The sequence below is a fragment of the Camelina sativa genome, chromosome 12, assembly GCF_000633955.1.
Source record: "Camelina sativa cultivar DH55 chromosome 12, Cs, whole genome shotgun sequence".
NCBI classification, from domain to species: domain Eukaryota; kingdom Viridiplantae; phylum Streptophyta; class Magnoliopsida; order Brassicales; family Brassicaceae; genus Camelina; species Camelina sativa.
The window spans coordinates 3767868-3779249 of record NC_025696.1 but is presented as its reverse complement, the minus strand read 5'-3'; the positions used below and the strand labels follow the sequence as shown (position 1 = coordinate 3779249).

General features: G+C 39.1%; 2 protein-coding genes across 2 annotated transcripts; one reads left to right on the top strand and one right to left on the bottom strand.

Annotated features, from left to right (window-relative positions):
- LOC104729973 (glutamyl-tRNA(Gln) amidotransferase subunit C, chloroplastic/mitochondrial) lies at nt 676–2304 on the top strand. Its single transcript, XM_010449017.2, has 6 exons — nt 676–988; nt 1074–1114; nt 1197–1252; nt 1664–1715; nt 1823–1906; nt 2006–2304. Exons 1-5 carry the CDS (start codon nt 746–748, stop codon nt 1896–1898), a joined length of 468 nt encoding a protein of 155 aa, XP_010447319.1. The 5' UTR covers nt 676–745; the 3' UTR covers nt 1899–1906; nt 2006–2304.
- On the bottom strand, nt 2523–11160 carry LOC104729972. The gene is made up of 22 exons (XM_010449016.2): nt 10060–11160; nt 9531–9646; nt 9221–9429; nt 8822–8941; nt 8619–8747; nt 8398–8523; nt 8059–8114; nt 7856–7955; nt 7669–7786; nt 7353–7562; nt 6660–6981; nt 6392–6485; nt 5929–6037; nt 5518–5789; nt 5080–5207; nt 4732–4966; nt 4306–4494; nt 3907–4187; nt 3610–3814; nt 3275–3517; nt 3073–3161; nt 2523–2983 (listed from the first exon to the last, which is right to left on the bottom strand). Exons 1-22 carry the CDS (start codon nt 10914–10916, stop codon nt 2836–2838), a joined length of 4356 nt encoding a protein of 1451 aa, XP_010447318.1. The 5' UTR covers nt 10917–11160; the 3' UTR covers nt 2523–2835.

Below are 11382 nucleotides of genomic sequence, written 5' to 3'. Positions count from 1 at the left end.
GAAACCAGAAGCTGACTAAATACAAGCCTCAGTCGAGACAGCACCACCGCAAAGCCAAACAAAATCCAAGAAAAAGCTCTTACGATCCACCTCGAAAGCAACCGGAACATGCGACAAGTCATCACCAACTCACAATCAAACGAGAACAGAGCCGATGAACTAGAGAGTCGAGACATTAAAACCAGATCGGGAACCTTAAACCTCCACGACCAGATCGAAAAGACGAAAAGATCGAAAAACCTAAGCACGGGTCATATTAAAACACTTTCATTAAACATGTTCAAAAATTAAAATAAAAACAAACAACAAACATAACCATATCTCATACATAAAATTACAAAATTAACAATATAAACTTACAAAATAGATGTTTTTTTCAAGCTATCATATTTAACATATGATTTTATTGCATAATGTTTTATCCAAAAAAACTTTTAAAAACAATCATATAGAATAAATTATGCAATTTCAACCCGTGCTCTAGCACCGATCATATTCTAGTTGAGTTTGTATTATAACAAATCCACGTAATGTCATCTTGATGAAGTAATAGACTGAAAAATCTGAAAAAAAAAAACAAAAATCAATTTTGTAACTGGACCGGTTAAAACCGGTTTAGTTAGTCCTTTGAAACGACACAGTTTTAGCAATATATTTAATATATTTTGTTCATCTCCTTCTATCCAAAGCCCAGCGGAGTTGAGGAGATATAGACAAGAGAGAAAGGTTTATTCAAAGTTAAGCCATGGCAACGAGAGCTTTGCTCGCCGTTATATCTGCGTCTCCGAATCGCTGCTTCATCTCATCGAGCAGGATCGAAATCCAATCTTCAGTTTCTTCTTTTTCAAGTCTAAATTTCCAAAGACACAGTAGAAAAATCCACAGAATAGCTCGAAGTTACTCGTCTGACAAGGATTCCTCCGTTCTTCCGCCGCCGGAAGTTTCCCGTCTGGCAGAGACAGCTCGAATCTCTCTAACTCCGGCAGAGGTATCATTTTATTACTCTCTCTCTCTCCTTCTTTGTCGAATTGAGTTCTCTCACATTTGTTCCTCTTCTATTGTGTTTTGTTCAGATAGAGGAATGTGAAACTAAAATTCGTCGAGTCATTGACTGGTTAGTATTACTAACCAAACCCTAAACCCTCAGTCTATAGTTGCCTTCCACGATTATGTTGTTGATTGGTGAAAAAATGCAGGTTTGGCCAGCTTCAACAAGTTGATGTTAACAGTGTGGAACCAGCGATCAGAGCAGGTCAGAATCATACTTTACTCTATTTTCTTGTAGTGAACTTGTGGTTTTGTTGGTCTGCGTCTATGAAACATTAATGTAAAGAGTGGAACCTTTGGAAAAGAAAAAAAAAAAAGAAGAATCATTTTGTGAGTTCCAATAGCAAATTTAGTTGAAAGTAAGATTTGTTGCGTCCATCTCGCAAATGGCCGCTCATTGTGAGGTTTGTTTGTGGTTCATGTAGACTCATGTAACAGATCCTTTTAAGCTAAAGCTGATTGGTATTAGGTGCAAGTCTTTGTAGTCTTTTAACACATTCTCTTGGTTAGATCTGAGTAGGCATATATGGTTTTACTGTAATAAGATGTCCTAGTTATCAATATTGTTCCGTTTGGCTATCCGGAAATTTAACTGCCTATTTTCAATATTTGGTAGATATGGATGGTGGAAATTTGCGAGAAGATTCTCCTGAAACATTTGAGAACGGGTTTGCTCTTTATACAGTTTTCTCCCATCTGGTATAATAGAATGATTCCAGTTTTAAGATGAAAGCCATTTACTTAACTCTTGAGTGGTTTGATATTCCTCAAACAGGGACAGTATAAGAGCTTCCATTCCAAGCTTTGAGGAAGCATATTTAAAAGTCCCTAAAATACTTAACAAAGAGTGACTTTTCAGGTACCTTATGATTTTAGCTTATTTGTTAAGATAAAATCTCCTTAGTGGAAAGAAGATTGTGCATTGATTTTCTTTGTTGTGTATGTCTTTTATGTGCAGCTTCTTGGAGTTGTTTGGCTGGAGAGAATCATTGTCAGATCTGGTTCTTGTTGAGAACAAAATTGCGTCAAAATTGTTAAGGCACGTAGGCTATTGCTCTACATCATTTTGTTCACGAGTTCCCACAACCTTATATGCATGTAGAGCTAAACTCAAATCAGTTTTGCGTTTTGATCCCGGCTTATTTTGAATCCTGTGTGTTTTAAGCCCGATCGGTTATGAAATCGGACTGAACTATTGGTCTACGACATTCATGTTCATAACATTCCTACTTTGAAAAGTGTTTGATATTATGTGGATGTAGAAGAGAGACAATAAATAGTGCATGAACAAATCATCAAACCAATATAACATCATTTAAAACGGCAAAACAAGCAACCGGTTGCATTTTCTGAGTTCATCTTATACATTGGTTTAAATATTATCCAAGTTCATGACATACCTATCTCAGCCTTGTGTTGAGTATAATGTGGAATAACGTAGGAAGAAGAGAGACAACAAGAGTGCACCGATACAATTACCAAACCAAAAAAAGAGAATATTTGTAGTGAAGACATTTATCATTTAAAATCACAAAACAACATCCCAGTCAGGATCATCCGAGAGATCCATCAACGTTACCAAAAAGAACACAAGATGGATCTTGGCGTGAGAAACAAAATAAAAGCATGTTTTCAGGATTATTCTTTTCTTTTCCTACTTTTCCTAAGAGTTAGCTATATTCACCTGAAAAAATCTTTGAATCAGCTTGTGCACAAACCAGAAGACGCCTTTGAAAAAAACGAGCTCCCTCCACCTTGTTTTGTATAAATTATGGTTTGGTTTGTGTCTCACGACTGCCAGAACAGCTCGGAATCATCACTGTACAAGGAGTAATCTTGTATCTCGAGGTTTGCAACGTGCCAGTTTACAAGTTGGGATTGCAAGACTTTGCACAGAAACAAAGCGACTGGGAATATCCACCACTCGTTCTCATCCCTGCAAAAGAAATAGAAGTTAGTTACTGATGCAAAAAGGAATGTGTTTTTTGGTTTGAACTTAAAGTGAAGTTTGTTTTCTTCTCTCACATGCTGATGTTCCATGGCTGGAGATACGGGATTTTTTTCCCAGAGGATGAGCCATGATAGTGAACATATCCACACACAAACGCAACAACCTGCAAAACCACACCAGGCCCAAAAGGATTTGTACTCATGTAAGAGGAAGTTGCAGAAACTAGACAAGGCGACTTTTAAGATGTAGCATTTGCATATCAAGATAAATACTTACGACGTTGACCAAGGATGTGACGTTCCACAATGCATAAACGCGTGTGCGACCAGCAGAGCGCCTTGGTCCGTGGCTAAACAAAGCGCTGACCCCGGCAGGGAATGTGAAAATGATGCTGAGAGGTAAGATAAACATAGCGAGAAAAACATCCAGCAAAGATATCGAGTAGAGTTGGAGCAGCGTGAGTAACATTAGAGTTAGATCTCCTAGGAGTAGAACCGAGATAACCAGACCAACCAGATCCTACGAACGACACGGAAAATTACAGATTTCAAAATAGGGATAAAAGAGGCAAACATGCTTGAAGCAAAGACGAAGTAGTAGGGAGGCTTTACCTGATGGCCAACAGGTTTTGTGTTATGAATCAAGAAGGAGATGAGGGAAAGGACATCTTTTTCTTCTTTGAGAAATTGTAAGCTTCCAATGTCTATGATTTCTCCACACTCTCGATGCCTCACGTGGTTGATTGCGCTTCTTAGGGGTTGAATACTATGCAAATTTTCCCTAAAATCATCAGAGGAGTTCTCAATTTGTGTCCCCCTGCATATTAAAAAATTAAAGAACGTCTGGATCTTTCGCAGTACTGTGCTTGGCAAATAAACAGCAGAGAGAATCAAAGTGAACTTTCTTACCATGGATGCTGCTGTTCTGTTTCATCAAGACTGCTTCTTGCTGATGGCACGTCATCTACAATGGTGTGAACAAGGATTCCATACTGGCAAGACGACGAAGACAATGCCTGAAACCTAGCTAGGTCGACACGTACACCATGTCTTTTCAAAGCAGGGTTTCCATGAGTTTCAATCCATCTCAGAACAGAGCGAAACGTGGACCTCAATTTCCCTTGCTGAACTAGACGCAGCTGAGCGTTCAGACCAGCAACAAAGCGGTACCAAGTGGTTGGTGGAACCAACTATAAAAAGGGGATAAATTCATTACGATATTGCAGTCAATGACAGTAATCCATATAGGTGAAGCAAGTAAAAGACCAGGCCACATAGATCAGTCTATATGAAACAAAAAAAACGGACCTGGCTCAGAAGACTGGTCAGAATATCGTCACTTTGGAGTGAGTAATAGGCCATGTAACTTCCGTCTCCTCCAAATATTAAAGGCATTGGAAGTCTTCGATGAACTGGAGGAGGAAGATCGCTTCTCTTTTCATCACCACCAAGGAAGAAATCTAGATGACCTAACATCAAATCAGGAGTAGCAGCTACCTGCACATCACAAATTTTAATGAATCGCAATCCTTTGTTTTGCCATCTTTTAACAATGAAATGGAACCTTTTTCAAAAAACATATAAGCTCCAACCTCACGACTAAGATCCTATCAAAACTATGATGACTGCTCACCAATTTCAGAAACTATGATTGGCCTTTTCTCTGTCTTGCTAATATATACCATGTTCTAAAGGTAGTAAGTAGACTGCATTGCTCAATAGGTGAATATGTACCTTTAGCCCTTCATATAATGCTCTAGAACGACAAGAGCGTAGACAAGAATGGTCATATTCTGATCGAACAAAGTCACGGAGTTTCTGAAATTTCAGCCTTCGGCGTGATTGCTGCCATGACCATGCAAGAGGATAGACAAGAACTGAAAGCATAATGTAAATCGCACCCTCCCACCACTGGTATGCAGCTATAGCATTGACCTCATCAACAAACCCATTAAACGCAGCCTCGTACCTAGAGAAAATTCAAATTAGGAGAGGCTAAAACAATGTATTCCAAAAACTACGTTCAAGCACAAACATATTATCACCAAAAGGTAAAAATTAACAGCTAAATAACTAACTTACACAATCTCTTTTATTTCCTCTGGGGGTGTATGAGAAAGATGCCAAGGTTCACTGAACGTATTAGGACCTAAGAAATAGATCCTATGCATGTGACCCTGTGATTCCTCCACCCTGCTCGTCTCCATCACCTGATAAAAATTAAATACAATATTAATGTTACAAGACATTAACTATAAAAGGAGCACTTCAACAATTGTATATAATCTACTCAATTAAGATAGCAAACACAGGTTTTATAATCATGTTTTTGTAACCTATTTCAAAAAAATTCTTTCTTTCTATAAGTTCCAGCGAGATATTTCAGAATTATCGGTCAATAGGAGGACCATCTAGTAGCAACAACAAAACCTTGGCATCTATTGTTATGTTCCATTCACATGACATCTCCCTTTAAAAAAAATCATCCAGACTCAGATAAAGGATAAAGATTAAGCAAACCTCGTTCAAGGACTCGAGGAATGGAAATGAGTGATCAATCTGAGAGCCATGATGGGTCGGGGCAGACCCATGTAAATCGTCACCACTAACAAATTTCATCCGGGCGACACTGAAAACAAGTGCAAGTAGGAGGAGCACAACTACTAAAAGAACACCAAACAACCAGGGACCACCAAATGTGTATACAAGCTCTTCAAGCGTAGTATAACAGTGTGGCATGTGGTATCTATCCGAAATGCATTTATATGGACAAGGAGTTTCTGCAACACCGCCTGTCAAGAAACAAGTAAACACAACAAATTTTGTGTATCAGATACAGTACGGATAATATAAATAAAGACAGGGGAAACACATTGCAGCAAAAATCATTTTCTCAATAAACTGATCAATGTTCCAATTAAAAAAAAGTACCTCGAACAGTGACATATGCAGCACGATGGGGAAGCTCATTAGCCGGACAAAGATGACAAAGAGCTTTATCAGATCCAGTAACATTTTTATAAGTGCCAGATGGACATTCCTGTAGAATATTTAAACGTGTAGATAGTTGAAGTATGCTTTTTAATATTGGTCGACAGTTGAAGCTGTGTTAAACTAATAAAGTTGGAGAGCCACAGCTCGTAAAAAGGATGAACTACATAAATGTAATAGATAATGAAATACATTTATCAACAGATAATAAAAAGGACACAAAACATCTCTGGCCTAAGCAGGTCTGACTTTATGTGTTAGATATACTTGCTATTGTTTGGTTAGAATAGAGAATGTAATATTACCTGAAACCATTTTACTAAAACCTAGTAGAGAGTACATGAAAACTAGAAACATGTTTTGATGCAGAGAAACAATAACACATGAAGAAGTTCAACACTACCTCGCAAAATAAACCATAGAGCCCTTCTGGACAAGCTTTGCCAGTCAAAGTTCCATTCCCTCCAACGTTATCTTCAATGATACCCATCCCTCCACTGTAAACCATTATTGGAATCACATGTTAAGTTCTAGAAATACATTAAGAAGAGTAACTAGAGTGCTTACATAAACTAAAGAAAGAATTAATTGTTTCTCCAAGATGGCAATCGCAAATACGTTATCATAATATATTATAAAAGGTCGTTGCGTATGGACTTCTTATAACAAACCTTACATAAATTCTTCCCTTTACTATGGCAACGGGATGATAGACATCACCAGTGGGAATGTCTGACCAGTGAAAATGAATCCTTCCACCACTTCCCCCACCACCTCCCTTTAGGCTTCCATTTCCTCCAACACTAGAGAGAATCGCAGACCTCCCTATCTCAAGTGTGCGCAAGAATAAAAGTACGGTTCCACCTGAACCACCACCAGGTCCTAGACTTGAATTACTTAGGCCTTTCAGCGTCTTCCTGGGACTTTCACCATCAGTTGTTATCGAGCCTTCCAGTGACAGGCTTGAAAGTGGGTGCTCAAGTGAACCAATCACTTCACAAATTGGTATAAAACAAATTATTAGGAAGACTTACATTTTAGAGACAGTTGATATATTACAGGAAACAGGTCGAACTGAACTAAACACTACACAAATTTGTAGAAAAAGATTATTAGGAAGTGATAAATTTCAGAAACAATTGGTATTTTGGTAGGAAACAGGTCGAAGTGAACCAGTCACTTCTCAATAGAGATAGTGAGCAGGTGGTGACACCAGATGAGAAATAGTAAGCTCTACATTAGGTCAATGATTACTTCACTTTTCTCGTATTGAAGTTTCAAAATTAATCATGTTAAATCGAGGATTAAGTTGATACTATCTGAAAGTTGAAAATTCCAAAAACCAAATGGTCAACATATCTTACCAATGATTCCTCCACCAGCAACTGAATCTGTTGACTCTTCATTTCCACTTCCACTGCCAAGTTCACATGGTAGGTCTGAATTTCCATAAGAATCTCCACCCTCGATGCAAGTATGATTGTAACACCCGTTTCCGCCTTTACCACCATGTCCACCACCACTCCCAATACCGCTTCTCAGAAACCTACCTGCCCCAACTCCACCTTTGCAGCCTGTGTGCATAATCAAATCACTTAAAAGCTGGTTCACGATAGATATATGAAAGACAGAAAGCAAAGACTAATCAGGAGAATCATCTTAAATAAGTATGTGGCTTACCCATCCCTTCTGCGGATATTGTTCCAGAAGAGCGAACGATTACCGTTCTTGCCAGATGGAATTGGATTACAGATCCTTTGATGAGACCTTCAACAGTAATATCTTCAACTCGGCAGATCTGCAACAGAGACTAGTTAGAACAGCAAAACACCTTCTTTTGTAATATATTATTTCCGTAAATAAGCACCTGAAGAGTGAATGGAAGGGATGAATTGACATTGCAGTCCTCCGGCGGGTGTAGTAGTTCAACAGGGCAATCTTGGCGTTGACAGTAAAGCTTTGGGGTACTTTGAATAAACCAACCACAAAATATTAGAGGCTCAGTACAACAAAACAAAATATTAAGAAAAATACTTTTGTGGAAGGATCGCTCGAACCTTCAGAACTTACAGGCCACCAGTTGATGCATTCTGCAAAGGACCACGCAAAACCGCTCCGACTCCAACCTTCACGAATCAAAGAAATAACTGTTAGCCAGGAAAACCTTTTGTCTTCTACTGGTTCTCACTTATGTCTGAACTCAAATGTCCTGAATATAGAAAAGAGCTCTATTGTTTCCCTCTTAAAGATAGTAGGGAAAGCAAAACACTTAATCCGACATAAATGAAAGTAATAGCCCTAAACCAAGTCATACCAAGTAGAACCACAACTATCTGAGCCTCCACATCTAACAGCCCATATAAGGCAAAAAAAAGGTCACAAAAGCATGATGTAGTTTATTTTTTTTACCTGGATGCTATAAAACAGAGACAAAATCAGACGCTGTGCTTCAATTGTATCTCCTCTGCCTGTAAGAGTCAACAGACCCTGCCCATGTACTCCGAGGTTTCCATTGGATTGGATCACGGAGGAATCCTAAATAAAGAAACGAGCATAGAATAGGACATCAGATTTGTCTATAATTCAGCGACACGACAAAGAAATCAATAATAAATATTTGACTAGAATACCTTAAGCACCAACAGATTACTAATTTCGAGCATTGAAGTTCCCAATATTGTCACACCACCGCCATCTATAAACATTCTTGACTTCAACATCAGAAACACCTTTACTGTCATCCGTAAAGCCCCGTAAACCTGATACATATCATAGAGGTTAACATAGTATGTAGAAGGAAGAAAAATATATCTTTCTAAAACTAATCGGATACCTTGATAGCAGAATTACTAATCAAGAGTTCTTCAGCAAGTAATTCAAATTCAGAAGAAGCATAACGTGGAAGACCAAAGTTCAACTCTCCACCATTTGACAAACTTATCAGTCCTTGAACCTGTAAAACCGGGAAATTGTATAAATTTCGTCAGGACCTACAACAATATTCTTAAAGGTTCAAAAAAAAAATTAGTAATAGAACCTCATCATTTCATATATTTCTGCCAGAGAAAATAATATGTCAATCGATTAATATAGAAGAGAGATCAAGACTCATTGAAATGAGAACATCAACACAAACATAACTTCTTCACAAAAACAAAAAGTTTGTATCGCTGGATGAAACTTGTTCATAGAAATTAACAAGAACATATATCTACTTTCACAAATCACAAACCTGGACACGGCTCCAGCGCAAGGGAACAGCAACCTTTGCACGATTTCGGATATACAAATTGGTGAAAAGGCGATGATTAGGGAACTCCAGGAGAAGAGTGTCTGTAAATGTTGTCTTATTGTGGTTGTCGATAGTTAAGCTCTCCGAAATAACATCATACAGAGTTCCAGCAGCTCCAGCATTTTCTGGACAACCAAAACTACTACCTCCTACAAAGAGTAAATTTGAATCGGACTGTCACAATCACAAATACTTAAACAAAAGAGGGGACCATCAAGATGAGTTGTTAAAAGACCAAACTGAAGCTAACCATGGAAAAAGATTTTTGGGTCAGAATGGCGGCTGTATATATGAACGGATACCCGTCCAGCACCTCCACCAGCATAACCATCACCTCCAGATGCACTTAAACGACCATTTCCTGCCCTGTAGCATGACCCAAAACAAAAGTTTCAGAAACCAAGAAGAGCTCAAAAAAAAACTTTTCTTTTTTTGAAATTTGGCAAAGCAAATTGTACACATACGATGGCATCAAAAAGGTAGATGCCAAATGCAATAATTAAGAATTCATTCATGGGCCACACAATTCAACTTTATTTCCTAAACTTAAACAAACTAAGAACTTTGAATCAATTTACAACCAACCACCAAATGTGGAACCAAAAAAGAGTCAAAACTCTTATTTAATACTTTCTCTAAACTCCACGAAACCAATGCAGAGCCTTAAGATACCAAAACTCAGTCATATAAAAGAAAGAAACAATTAGCTGATTAATTAAAGAACAAAAGAAAGAGTGAAAAAGACAAAAAGAGAGAGAAAAATAAATAAAAATTAGTACATTTTATGTGCCAAGACGAAGATGCTGCCGCCGGACCCACCACCACCTTTAACACCACCACTGGCCCCATCAGCTAAAACGCAGCCGTTTAAACTAATATACCCTAAAATCTCAATCGCCACCGTTCCGCCGCCACCTCCACCGTAATCAACCTCATTACTCGTGGAACCACCTTTGCTACCATAAATCTCCGGCTTCTCAAGTGACGCCCAACCGTAAACATCACCGCCAAACACATCTTCTGGAATCTTCGTAGTAGTATCCGACAAACAACACGCACCTCTCCCACCGTATCCACCACCGGCACCTTCAACACCTTCCGGCGTACCGCTAGTCCCAGGCGGAGGTTCTCCAGCCAATCCAGTGGTATCCACTGCCGAACCTTCCCCAAAATCAGCGTTATCCGCCGCGAGACGAAAAGTTCCGGCGATAACCGACGAATTCTCAGCCAACGAGAAATTCCCAGAGATACTAACCGTAATCGAACATCCCGGAAACCGACAAACCAATCTAACGCCGGGCAAAACGTGGAGATTACCTTTACCGGTGATGTTTAGGTCACGCGTGAGATTCAAATCAGCGACGAGCTTACACGTGGAATCTAAAGAGCCAACACCTCCTAGGTCATCCACACATGAAACCGTGGATACATCATCATCATCATCCGGTGAAGGCGCCGGCGATGGTGAAGACTCCGGCGACGGTGAAGGCTCCGGCGAGGGAGAAGGTGTCGGCGGTTCGAATCTAATCGCGGCCTCGTCCCACGAATTAACAAATTTCGGATTTGAAGAAACGAGAATGAAGAAGGCGAAACAGAGAGAGAAGAATCTCACCATTGAAATCGAATTCGTAATCATCTTCTAGAGATGAGAGAATCCATTGTTTGTTTCACAGAAAAAATAACAACGAAGACATTGGATTCATATGTAACCGTTACGTCTCTCTACGAAAATTTTCAAAAATTAGAAGAAAACAGAACTTAGAACATGGTGTGGTGCTCTCTGTGTGTGTATTGTATAATACAGAGAGGAGGATGAAGAGGAGAGAGAGAGAAGATAGCGTTGGGGGGGTTTGTAGAGAGAGAGAGAGGGAGCAAAGAAGAGGAAGAAGGAAGCGAGAGGCGCGCTTTAGTTTGGTAAAAATGGTGGTGACATTTTTTTTTTTTNATGAAGAGGAGAGAGAGAGAAGATAGCGTTGGGGGGGTTTGTAGAGAGAGAGAGAGGGAGCAAAGAAGAGGAAGAAGGAAGCGAGAGGCGCGCTTTAGTTTGGTAAAAATGGTGGTGACTTTTTTTTTTTTTTTTTTTAGAAAGGCTTTCGCGTTAC